Genomic DNA, 12,794 nt, shown 5'->3' with positions numbered 1-12,794 from the left:
AGGTTGTGAGATTCACAACGAAGCTGAAAGCGTTCTTTTAAGTAAGCGGGGTATGTTGGGTTAAAGAGTATGGAATATAAAAGTGAAAGAATGTGGGCATTGCGACGAAGACGAATAGGGAGCCACTTGAGTTTCGCGCGAAAGTCGGAAACATGGTCATATTTGCGTAAGCCAAATATAAACCGTATGGAAAAATTTTGGAGTCGCTCAAGCTTATTTAACTGCTCCTCAGTTAAATCTGGATAGCAAGAATCGGCATAATCTAAAATAGGTAGAAGTAAAGACTGAGAAAGCTCAATTTTGGTGGAAGTGGGCAAGAAATTCCGCAATCTGCGAAGTGAACCTGCTGAAGCAAACATCTTTCTACTAACTACTTCCAGCTGCTTTTTCCATGTCATGGATCTGTCCAGATACACCCCCAAGTTTTTAACTTCTTTACTCCACTCTATATGTACACCATCAAAAATAACTGGTGGAAGGGAATCGAAGTCAATCATGGAAATAAATCTAGGGCTGCCAAGAATGATCACCTGGGTTTTAGTCGGATTGACTCTTAGGCCGAAGTCACTGCTCCACTTCAAAATATGTTCTAGGTCAGTATTTGTTCTGTTGATTGCAACGGAGAGATCTGATAAAGGAGCATGGCTGTATATTTGTAGATCATCTGCATAAAGGTGGTAGGAAGAAGATAAGTGATTAGAAATACTGTTAATAAATATGGCAAAGAGAAGAGGGGACAACACGCCACCTTGCGGGACTCCGGCCGTTGTGCTGCACCATAGAGAGAATGACTCCTCAATACGGATTCGCTGCCGGCGCCCGTGCAAGTAACTATGAAACCAGTCAATTACCGTTGGAGATACATTAAGAGAGCGCAATATCCCCAATAGTATGTCATAATCGACTGTATTGAAGGCATTGCTAAAATCGAGTAGTGACAGCACCGTCAGCTCACCATTCTCCATACCCTGACGAACGTCGTCAGTGATTTTCACTAAGGCCGTTACAGTGCTATGTCCCGGGCGGAACCCAGATTGGTACGGATTCATTAAGTTGTTTCGCACTAGGAATGCATTCAGCTGGTAATGGACCAGACGTTCGAGTACCTTGGAAAGGAAGGGAAGGATGGAAATAGGACGGAAGTCAGCAAGAGATGGATTGGATTTCTTGGGCAAGGGAGTGACTTGAGCATCTTTCCAAGCGGATGGGAATGTTTTAGAGGAAATGGAATAGTTAAGGATGTGTGTGATTACTGGGAGGATTATGTCTAGAATAGGAAGAACCATGTTCCGACTGATACTGTCAGTACCGATCGCATTCGATGTGATATGTAGTATGCTCTTCTTAACGTCACAATCGGTAAAGTCACTGAAGTTAAATAAGGAAATGTCAGGAGTTGGTTGAGATGAAAGAAAATTCAGTGTGTTGTGTTTAGTAGCACTATTCATGGCCACAGAGGATGTGAAATGCTGGTTAAGACAGTTAATGTCTATGTCCTTGGGAATAGAATCAGAACGAGATCTACCAACTCCTAGCGACCTGAGGAAATTCCAGACTTTAGCTGGGTCACCGTTTTGAACCGATTCGTGAATATGGCGTCGTTGTGCATCCCTACACACCTTATTGCAGTGATTACGTATAGCAGTGTATTTCTGCCTATTTCTGTCAGATGAGCTACACTTAAACCTAGATTTGGCTGCAGCTTTTTGGCTAATGAGTTGCTTAATTTCATCAGTTAGCCAAGGAGCAGGAAGATGTTTAATTTTAACTGCTCTCACAGGCGCATGGATATCATACAGCTGGATGATTAATGAGTTGAAGATATTAATCTTTGCATCCATCGTATCAGCACTATAGACAGTGTCCCAAGCTAAGTTTTTCGCATCACTGCAAAGATTCTCCAGCACCATTCCACCAAAATTGCGCTGAAGAAGAGTTTTAGGTTTGGATTTGGGGGGGCGAATTTTATAGGATACGTAAATTAAATCGTGATAAGAGAATTGATCAGCCCCAAATTGACCGTGCTTAGCTACATGTTGAGGAGATGACACTAATATTAAGTCTAAGAGGGTAGGGATACAATTGGGAAAATGATGCGTGGCACCGAGGGGAAGTATGGATAAGTTGCTGGCTTTTGTAGCTGACATAAGAGAAGAGGACCGACTGTCATTCCTGAGTAAACAGGTATTGAAGTCTCCCATAACTAAAACTTGCCGAAAATCAGGAGTTAAGTCTTCTAGGAGCTTTTCGAAAGAATGGAAGAAATTATTATGCATGGACGGATTATAATATACTCCAAGCAAGGTTTTAGTATGGGACAGAGTGACCTCAATTAAAAGATGCTCACCTGCATTGACAGGGGGGGGCTGGGTTGACATACTTACAATTGAGTAGGGAATATGAGGGCGCAGGTATATGGCAACTCCTCCACCACGAAAACCAATGCGGTCATTTCTGATAAGGATGAAGCCAGGTAAAGAATAGGAAGTAGACGGGTGACATGGTTTGAGCCAAGACTCCGAAACCAGTATCGCATGGATGTTTTTGTCGTCAAATGTAGCTAACATATCAGGATAATGACTTGGAATGCTCTGGGCGTTTATGTGTACTACATTAAAGTTATTCCTAAAATCTGTAAATGTAGATTTTAGGGTGTCTGATACTGTGGGGATACTTTGGAAGCTATCATCGGATGAGGAACAAGAATCAAACTGGAATTCACTACTACTACTACTACTGTCATCATCAGAAATCATTAAGTTCTAAATATAATAATATATAATATACCTAATAAAATAAATATTATAATTATAACAGCTAAATACTTTATATAATGTGTAACACAATAAATAATGTGTATGTATAATATATGTGAAGTGTTTTGGTACTGTTTGGTACTTTATTTAATTAAATACCCAACCATCTGCCAGTTTCTGAACTATACTAACTAATAAAGCAATTTCTAAACGCAGAGAAAATACAAGAAAAAGTAATAAACAGCAAAAACTAAACAATTTCTACAAACCTCAGAATAAAATTTTTAAAGTTTTCATCACAGACTACAAAAACAAAACAAATTTTAATGTTGACAATGGTTGACAACTAATTTTGACATTGACAATTTGACATTTAAAACGAAACGGACAATCACAGATAATGCATGCAATGCAATGCATATTATCAACAACACAAAAAGAAATTAATTAATAAAAGAGGGTATAAGTTTGTGTCGAAAACTAAAAGGAAAAATAAATTTTATCAAGCGCACACCACACCATTACTTCCTTGATGCGACTCTCTTCGCTCTGCTGGATGCCAACGACACGTCCGGTGCTTTGCTGCTGACGGCCTTTGGCGCCGCCTGACCGACGTTCTGACTGGTCGGCGGACAAACCTGGTCGAGCTCAGCGAGCGTCACGACGCGATGCTGCTTGCCATCGGCTCCCAGCACCACCACGCAGCCGTCCCGCGTCCAGCATTGCTTCACGCCGACCCGCTCCCGAGCCGCCATGAATGCTTCATGTCGCGGCTTGGTGAGGAACTCAGAGAGAGTGACTCCGCTGCCCTTCATCTTTGCCTTGGAGTACCAAACCGTGTTCCGGAGAGCCAAGTCCTTGAATTTGACAAGTATGGGCCTCGGCTTGTCACCCATGCGCCCCATCCTGTGGCTGCGAGCGATGTCTTGTCTGCAGAACAAGTCAGGCACCTTGGTGTGCTTTGTGATCACCTGCACTGCAGTGTTGGCCACATCCTCCTTCTTGTCCTCCGGTATCCCATGGACAAGTAAGATCTTCCGGCGGCTGCGCATGTCCAGGTGATCCATGCCACTGGCCAGCATCTCAACTTGCTTCTGGAGGATGCCAAAAGCCGACACAGTGAAGCTCCTGAATGCAGCAAATTCGGCAGCCAGTCCTGTAGCTGAAGGAGAAGCCGGGGCCTTATTTATTTGTGCCTCAAAGCTAGCCATTCGCACATTCAGCTGGCCCATCATCTCAGCAATCGACTCCTTGATGCCCTCCATTGTTTACGTTTGAGGTTAGCTCAGTGTTTTGGTTGTAGTGCAGGAAATATTGCTTTAATTATGGAGTTAATAATTGATGGCAGGTATTTAATGTTACACTATCATAATATAGTAGTATACTATTTTATTAATACTTGTAACTATTTTAATTATAAATTAATCCAATCTTAAATGTGTGTTTATTTTTCACACCTACCCGAAAAACCGATAGTTCCTATACTTAATATAATCCTTCCTATCATCACGCATATCCTGAACTCCTCTATTCACTCTAGTACTTTTCCTTCCCTTTGGAAAGAAGCCCAAATTATCCCCCTTCCTAAAAAACACAATCCTTCGTCTTTTTCGGACTATCGACCCATATCCATCCTTCCTTTCCTCTCCAAAGTCCTTGAACGTCTTGTCCATCACCAATTAACTGGTTTTCTCATTCGAAACAATCTTATGAATCCCTTTCAGTCCGGCTTCCGCCCTGGCCACAGCACGGTCACTGCTCTCGTGAAAATCACTGATGACATCCGCCAGGGTATGGAAAATGGAAAGCTGACTATCCTATCCCTTCTTGACTTCAGCAATGCTTTTAATACTGTCAATTTCGACATCTTGCTTGGCATTCTTCGTTCTCTCAACATATCTCCAACGGTAATTGACTGGTTTCATAGTTACTTGCATGGGCGCCAGCAACGCATCCGTATAGAGCAGTGTTTTTCAACCTTTTTCATGACGCGACCCCCCTGGAATAAAAAAATATTTCGCGACCCCCTTGACCCTTTCGGTTTTATATCATGTATGTATGTGTATGTTACACTGTTACAGTATTCACAATATTCATTCCATACGACGTATTTATGGTCTCCATGATTAGGATTCGAAGTAGTACGCATACTTATCGGATTTAAAAACACATTATTTTACAATTACACACATCGGATACGTGTGGCCATGTACAATTGTACATAGGTACGTACGACTAATGCCATTGCGACCCGGAATTTCTTTTTCGAAATTAGCTTTTTCTTTTCGACTTTTTTGAGCATTTAAATATCTTGAATAAAAGTTTTCAAGGGTGAAATGAAAATAAAAAGACAAAATACCTGGCTTTACAAAAAAAATATACTTGTGGTCGTCGTCTTTGATCCAGGCAGGAAGGCCTCCCACGCTGCGTTTGCCTATTCGTGGTCTATACTCGAGAACTCGTTTACCCAATGGTTATCACCAGCACATTACCACTTCAGCTTGCATATTTTGTCAGCGATGTCGGTAACCTTAGTCCTCTGACGGATAACTTCATTTCTGATACGATCCATCAGAGAAACCCCAAGCATAGCTCTCACCATATCACGCTGAGCGACTTTAAATCGGTGGACTAGTCCTACCGTCGTCAGTGCCCACGTCTCTGCACCATACGTCATCACTGGCAGGACGCACTGGTTGAGATCTTTAGTCTTCAGGCTTTCAGGGATGGCCAAGAAGAATATGTGCTGACAAAGTTTTCCGAATGAATTGTTGTCTCACTAACGATCACCGGCTCCGGTTCGATGTGAGCATTGTACATGACTTTCGTCTTGTCCAAGTTTATACCCCGAAGCCTACACGTTGGGAAGCAGCATTTAGGCCACTTCCATCATCCAGCTGAGTTCCTGCAGAGATTCTGCCATAATAACGATTTCGTCCGCGAAACAGAGAGGTGAGACATGTACTCGCCATTTATACATATGACTCCTCAACTTCTCGATATAGCGCCAGTCGATTTGAAATCTCTGCAACGCTTCCAAAATTGCCCATGTCTCGATGGAGTTGAAGGCGTTTTCATAGTCCACATAGGCTAGATACAGAGGTTGATTATACTCTTCGGTCTTCTGTGTAAACTGCCTTACGGTGTGGATGTGGTCTATTGTACTAAAACAGATCCACGATGAGATAATTTAATTAATAAAAAACAAGCTCAGCCTTCGCATTTAAGAAAATTTTAAGTAAAAGTATTTTTAAAGTAAGAGTCTTTCTTAATAAATCAATACTATGTAATGGTCTTTATTGTTTTTTTACTAAAGTTCCCAGTTTTTTCGCCCTTTGGCGACCCCCCTACAGAAGCTTCGCGACCCCCCAGGGGGTCGCGACCCACAGGTTGAAAAACACTGGTATAGAGGATTCATACTCTAAATGGTGCAGTACCTCAGCTGGTGTACCGCAAGGTGGCGTGTTGTCCCCTCTCCTATTTGCTATCTTTATCAATAGTATCTCTGAAAATCTATCTTCTTCCTACCACCTTTACGCAGATGATCTCCAAATTTATACACATGCAGTTCCTTCTGACTTACCTCGGGCGATTGCAGAGACGAACACTGATTTGAACAACATATCAGACTGGAGTAAACGATTTGGACTTAGAGTCAATCCATCTAAAACTCAAGTTATTATAATAGGCAGCTCTAGACTGTTGTGCAATGTGGATTTTCCGAACCTCCCATCAGTACTTTTTGATAGTATTAATATTCCATTTGCAAGTACAGTCAAGAACCTGGGAGTCTTTATTGATAAATACTTGTCTTGGGGACCTCAACTTGAATCAGTCAGCCGAAAAGTGTTTGGCTCTGCTGCTTCGCTTAGGAGATTGCGTAATTTCCTTCCAACTTCCACTAAGATTGCGCTTTCGCAATCTCTATTATTACCGATTCTTGACTACGCCGACGCCAGCTATCTCGATCTCACCCAGGAGCAACTTAACAAGCTTGAGAGACTTCAAAACTTCTGCATACGGTTTATATTTGGTTTACGTAAATATGACCATATCTCCGATTTTCGCACTAAACTCAAGTGGCTTCCTATTCGCCTTCGACGGAATACCCATATACTATCACTACTTTACAACATACTGTTTAACCCAGCATCTCCTTCCTACCTAAAAGAGCGTTTTAAGTTCCGGCACTGTTCGCATGACCGCACACTTCGGTCTGCACAGAACTTGCGACTGCAAGTTCCACCGCACAAAACCGATTTTTACGGCGATTCCTTCACAGTGACAGCTGTACTGCTCTGGAATGCTCTTCCTGAGGACATAAGACGTGCACCTTCTGCAGCTTCTTTCAAAGAAAGGGTTAAGAGGCACTACCTAAATTCACTGCCTTAGTTGAATATATTATTGCTGTATATCATTATGTATTATTGTATGTAAGTATAGGTATAATAATATATATTATGTATTTATTTATTTATTTTCTTGCTGTATTTATTTATTTAGTGTATGTAGTGTTTAAGTAGTGTATTATACACTTGCACCTCAGCTACCTCTAATTCTATTTCTATTTTCTTTTATAACTCTCTTCCATCCAAAGGTTGTCTGGTAGAGATTGCTATAAGCAATAAGGCCGCCTTTTTGTACTGTTTTTATTTTTAAGTTTCTTTTTGTATGTTCTATTTTGGTGCAAATAAAGAGTATTGTATTGTATTGTATTGTATTATAATCAGCTTCTTTTATTTCTTATATCCAGTACTTATCATAAACATATTATATAACCATGACTATATTATTTAGCTTAGGAGGTACTTGTCGAAGGTCGAATTGCTCTTCACTCTCACGTATCCATCTAGGTCTACGGCTTCCCTCGTCTTCAAAGGCTCTCCACATAATAAAAGTTATAATTAAGCATTTCTTAAAAAAAAATCTTTTTCATTGTTATCAGACTGAGGTTAGTTTATGACGTTTGACAATGACAGCTTGTCCACGCTATTGAGCGAGACATATGGAGGTCCTAACTAACTTTTCCCTATTTTGGATTTTAATTAAAACCTCGAAAACGTTTTTATACTTGTATTTTTAGACCAATATTTACAATGATAGATATACGAGTAAGTATGATTAGCGTAAGTAAAAAGGAGCGGGGCATCGCGGGGCCCGCTTATATAGGCTTCGTGACGTCATCAGAGGGCAGGAGGAGGTGGCGCGTTCCGTCTCACGCATATGTAGAATTGGCGTGAACATAGTCCCCGCGCTTGAAGATTCGTTCTTCAAGAAATCTGGTCATCGTCGCCCTTTGGGAGTGGACAGAGTCTGGCAAACGGTCTTCGGATGCGACCCTTCAGAGTCTCGAGATCAGCGACTCGAGAGATGCCATCAGCGCTGGGATAGAGACGTGACACTCTGCCAAGTGCCCAGTTCAGAGGTGATGTGTTGTCTTCTTGGATCAGGACAAGGTCTCCGATCTGTAGGCTGGAGTGATTGGTTCGCCACTTGGAACGTTGCTGTAGTTCGCTGATGTACTCTCGCTGCCATCGTTGCCAGAAGTGTTGGCGAATCTGCTCGAGTCTGGCGTAGCGTCGTAGTGGACTGATGTTCTGTTCTTCCACGTAGGGTGACGGCAGTGATCTTAGTGGTCGGCCAATCAGGAAATGCCCTGGGGAGAGAGAAAGGAGATCTGTAGGAGAGGAAGACATGGGAGACAGGGGTCGGCTATTGAGGATAGCCTCAATTTGTGCGAAGAGAGTACATAGCTCTTCGAAAGTTAAATTAGTGTTTCCCATGACTCTTTTTATGTGATATTTAGCCGATTTTATGCCGGCTTCCCAGTAACCAGCAAAGTGTGGAGCGTAAGCTGGTATAAATTTGAACTTTATTGATTCATTGGTTGCAAAGTCAGAAAGGGGCGCTGAATTTGTCTTTAAAAATTGACCTACTTCTTTGGATGCAGCAACAAAGTTTCTTCCATTGTCACACAAAATCTCTAGAGGTTTCCCCCTACGGCTAATGAAACGACGAAGGGATAAAATAAAAGCTTCCTTTGATAGTTCGCTTACAGCTTCTAAATGAATGCATTTGAATCTTAGACATATAAACAAGCACAAGTAACATTTAGAAGTTTTTGCGCCTCGTCCTTTCCTGCTAAGTATTGAAAATGGGCCTGCAAAATCTATTCCCACTGATTCGAACGGAAATGCTGGCGTGACTCGTTGCGTGGGAAGGTTTCCCATTAGAGGATGAAGTGTTTGACCCTGAAGTCGCCTGCACTTGACACAGCCTTTTACTACGCGCCTAGCGAGTAATCGTCCGTTTACCGGCCATAAGTTTTCCCTAACTGCGTACAGTAGCGCTTGAGGACCAGCATGCATTAATTCTTGATTATGCTTGTGTTCAAAAATTAATTTGCAGAAATGATGTTTTGCACAAATCAGAATCGGGTGTTTTTTATCGTTTTCGTAAGTTGAAAGATTCAATCTACCACCTACTCTTAGAATGCCGTTCTCATCCAGGAATGGATTTAGATTTATGATTCGATTTCTTGAACTTAATGGCCGTTTTTTCATTAGTGAATTAAGTTCCGTTGGAAAGCTTTGACTTTGACATAATTTAATAAGTTCAAAATAGGACTTATCTAATTCTTCTAAGCTAAGATCACCGGAAAGTTTGGAGTTGGATTTATTTATATTATGTATAAATCGTAAAACGTAGGCAAAGGAACGTACCAAACGCCTATATTTTGAAAATCGTTCAAAATCAACTACGGGTGGATCAGATGTAATGACAGCATGTGATTTTAATTCAGGTAATTCTGTCTTGATTGGAATTTTGAGTTGAGGCCATTGTGATTCTGCCTCTGTTAAAAAACTTGGACCTGTCCACCACTGATCCAAGTTCTGCAGCTGCTTAGCAGAAACCCCTCTTGAAACATGATCCGCGGGATTTGAATCGGTAGGAACATGACGCCAGGCATCAGATTGAGTAATCTCTATTATTTCAGCTACTCTATTGGCGGCAAAGGTTTTAAGACTGTTCGGACTCGTTTTGAGCCATCCTAAGACTACTGTGGAGTCGCACCAATGAACAAGCCTGGTGAAGGATAATCGTAGCGATTCAACGACCGCTTGGCATAATCTTGCAGCTAGAAGAGCACCACAAAGCTCAAGTCGCGGAATTGTGGATTGCTTTATTGGTGAGACTCTAGACTTTGCACAGAGCAAGCGAACAACTACTTGCCCACTGACATTCACTGATCGTAAGTAAACACATGCTCCATAAGCTAGCATGGAGGCGTCACTAAAGGAGTGCAGCTCAATTTGAACAGGGGAGTCTATTAATGAAAGTCGAGGGACTGATATTTGTTGAAGATACAATAGACCATTCCTAATTTTTTCCCATTCTTTTTTAAGTTCGTTGGGTACTGGATCATTCCAGTCAAGCTTTAGTATCCACAATTTTTGAATTAAAATTTTTGATTGAATAGTAAATGGACAGAGAATGCCTAGTACATCAAATATTTTAAGTGACTGAGACAATATTAGTCTCTTAGTTACTACTTTGTCGCTATCATTGCTATCTTGACTGTTGACTGGAAAGTATAGATTATCACATGAAGGGTTCCACCCTAAGCCAAGAGCACTAGTTGAATCACTTAGAGTGAGATTTTTTTGTAAATCTAGATTTGCAGATTTAAAGATAGACGGGTTGTTTGATCTGAATTTTCGAAGAGGAAAACATCCTTTGCTTAAAGCTTCTGATACTGATTCTAATATGTATAGTAGCTGTTCCTCAGTATCTGCACCCGTAATTAAATCATCTACAAGAAAATCATGCTGAATAATTGTTTTGACTAAGTCATCGGAGCACTCTTCTCCAAGCTGCCACAAACACCTTGTACTTAAGTAACTGGCGCTAGCAAAACCGTATGTCACAGTGTTTAACTTTAGCATTTTAATTGGTAGCGATTCGTCTTCTCTCCATAGTATCATTTGAAGATTCCTATCATCCGGATGACACATTATTTGCCTATACATTTTTTCTATGTCTCCAGTAAGAACGTATTTGTGCTGACGGAATCTTAACAGTATGGAGAATATAGAATCCTGAATATTCGGGCCAACTAGCTGCAAATTATTGACGGAAAAGCCTGATGAAGAGGGATTAGAGCCATCGAAGACGACCCTCAGTTTGGTGCTCTCGCTGTTAAGTCGAAAAACTGCATGGTGACATAAAAAGAACGAAGGTTCAGGTTTGACTCCGTTGAACTCCGAACAGTGACCCATGGTTGTGTACTCTTGTATAAAATCACAATATGCCTTTTCAAGCACCGGTTGCTTTCTAAATCGCTTTTCTAGGTAAAGAAGTCTTTTTTTTGCTACTTGGTATGAATCTCCTAAACAGTCAGGAGAATCTTTTAGTGGAAGGCGAACACAAAATCGCCCGTCGGATAATCGAGTTGTGTGTTGTAAAAAGTGTTTTTCGCATGATTGCTCATTTTCGCTTAAAAGCGATTTGCTTGGTAACTGTTCGAGCTCCCAGAAACGAGTTAATTCGTTGTCTAAACTATTAATAGGGGATTCGACTTCATTGCGTGAAAAATTGCATGTAAGTTCTTTGCTAGGTTCGCTACTCAAAATGATAGGACCGGAAACTATCCAGCCGAACAGCGAACTACGTAACCAGGGTTTATTTTTCCCCAATGACGTTTGATTATTAGTAATTATTTCCCAAAATAAATCTGCGCCTATCAAAACATCGATTGGTGCCGGCTGATTAAAAGTAGGATCTGCCAATTTGATATTGGCTGGGAGATTGAAGCATTTTGTGTCTACTAAAATCTTAGGAATATTACCCGTGAGCTCTGGCAACACTGGACATGACATGCTAACTGAATAATTAGTGTGCAAGGATTTGATTTGGATGGTACAGCGTTCGTCGAGAAAACTGCACTCCGTTTTACCTATACCTATGAGCTTGACAGTATCCATAGGCTGACCTTTGAAATAAAAGTGGACTGGCTGCCGCTATCTAAAAGGGCGCGAACGGTCATAGTTTTTAAATTTGATGGGTTTATTATTTTGATTTGCGCAGTAGATAGATAAACCTGATTCGAGGGCTGGCAAGAAAGATGGGCAGCTAAGTTTGTTTGCGTTTCATTGTTTGGAGTAATGGTAGTGGTGGAATTGGACCCTTCCTGTGACGAAGGAATCACGACTCTATGCAATAAGGAATTGTGACGTTTTCTACAATGCCTACAAGTGCCCATTAGGCACCTAAAACTTTTGTGTCCAGGTCGTAAACAGTTTAGGCATAACTTTAACTTAGAAGCTTCAGATATGCGTTGCTCAATTGATTTGGATAGAAATACTGGGCAGTCGTAAATTATGTGGCTGCCTTTGCAGATGACACATGTTTTATTCGGACTGTTATTATTTTTGTTGCTGTTGTTTTTTTCCTCGGTTGTGCAGGAAAATGATTTTGAGCACGGCCTATCTTGTACCTTCACTGAGGGTGAAGTGAAACTGATACGATTATTTTTTATCAACTTATTTTGGTGATAGGTTTCTAGAACATCGGCCCTGTCCTTTAGGAATTTACTAAACTGTTCCAATGTTGGCATATCTTGAAAGTTATTACGGCACTCCTCCCATTTCATGCTAGTATTGCCGTCTAATTTAGATGAAATCATATGTATAATGAGCGTATCCCACTGGTCAGTAGGCTGTCCTAAACTTGCTAACGCTCGCAAATTTTTATTGACACTGTCAACTAGTGATCGAAGTGCCTTTTCTGATTCACGTGATATCGGCTCCATATTAAATAAAGAATTTAAATGGTTATTAACTAACTGCCTTTTGTTATCATACCGCTCTGTGAGTAAATTCCATGCCTTTGAATAGTTTGAATCTGAGACTTCTAAATTGCTAATTACTCGAGAAGCGTCTCCTTCTAAGTAGGAATTCAAATAATGGAATTTATGCACAGGTTGAATACGGTCGTTTTTGTGTATTAGTGACGTAAACATATCGCGAAATTCAAGCC

General features: G+C 41.0%; 2 protein-coding genes across 2 annotated transcripts; both read right to left on the bottom strand.

Moving 5' to 3' along the window:
* Nucleotides 1-3,155: 3,155 nt before the first annotated feature.
* On the bottom strand, nucleotides 3,156-4,216 carry LOC125491279. Its single transcript, XM_048632844.1, has one exon. The coding sequence runs from the start codon at nucleotides 4,019-4,021 to the stop codon at nucleotides 3,278-3,280; it is 744 nt and encodes a 247-aa protein (XP_048488801.1). The 5' UTR covers nucleotides 4,022-4,216; the 3' UTR covers nucleotides 3,156-3,277.
* Nucleotides 4,217-7,814: 3,598 nt separating this feature from the next.
* On the bottom strand, nucleotides 7,815-10,508 carry LOC125491232. Its single transcript, XM_048632714.1, has one exon. The coding sequence runs from the start codon at nucleotides 10,037-10,039 to the stop codon at nucleotides 8,027-8,029; it is 2,013 nt and encodes a 670-aa protein (XP_048488671.1). The 5' UTR covers nucleotides 10,040-10,508; the 3' UTR covers nucleotides 7,815-8,026.
* Nucleotides 10,509-12,794: the final 2,286 nt, after the last annotated feature.

The sequence above is a fragment of the Plutella xylostella genome, chromosome Z (genome assembly GCF_932276165.1).
Source record: "Plutella xylostella chromosome Z, ilPluXylo3.1, whole genome shotgun sequence".
Lineage (NCBI taxonomy): Eukaryota > Metazoa > Arthropoda > Insecta > Lepidoptera > Plutellidae > Plutella > Plutella xylostella.
This window is presented reverse-complemented; position numbering and strand designations above follow the sequence as displayed.

Excerpts from the sequence above, each read along its gene's own strand:
- LOC125491279 (XM_048632844.1), bottom strand. The coding sequence starts at position 4,021 with ATGGAGGGCATCAAGGAGTCGATTGCTGAGATGATGGGCCAGCTGAAT.
- LOC125491232 (XM_048632714.1), bottom strand. The coding sequence starts at position 10,039 with ATGCTAGCTTATGGAGCATGTGTTTACTTACGATCAGTGAATGTCAGT.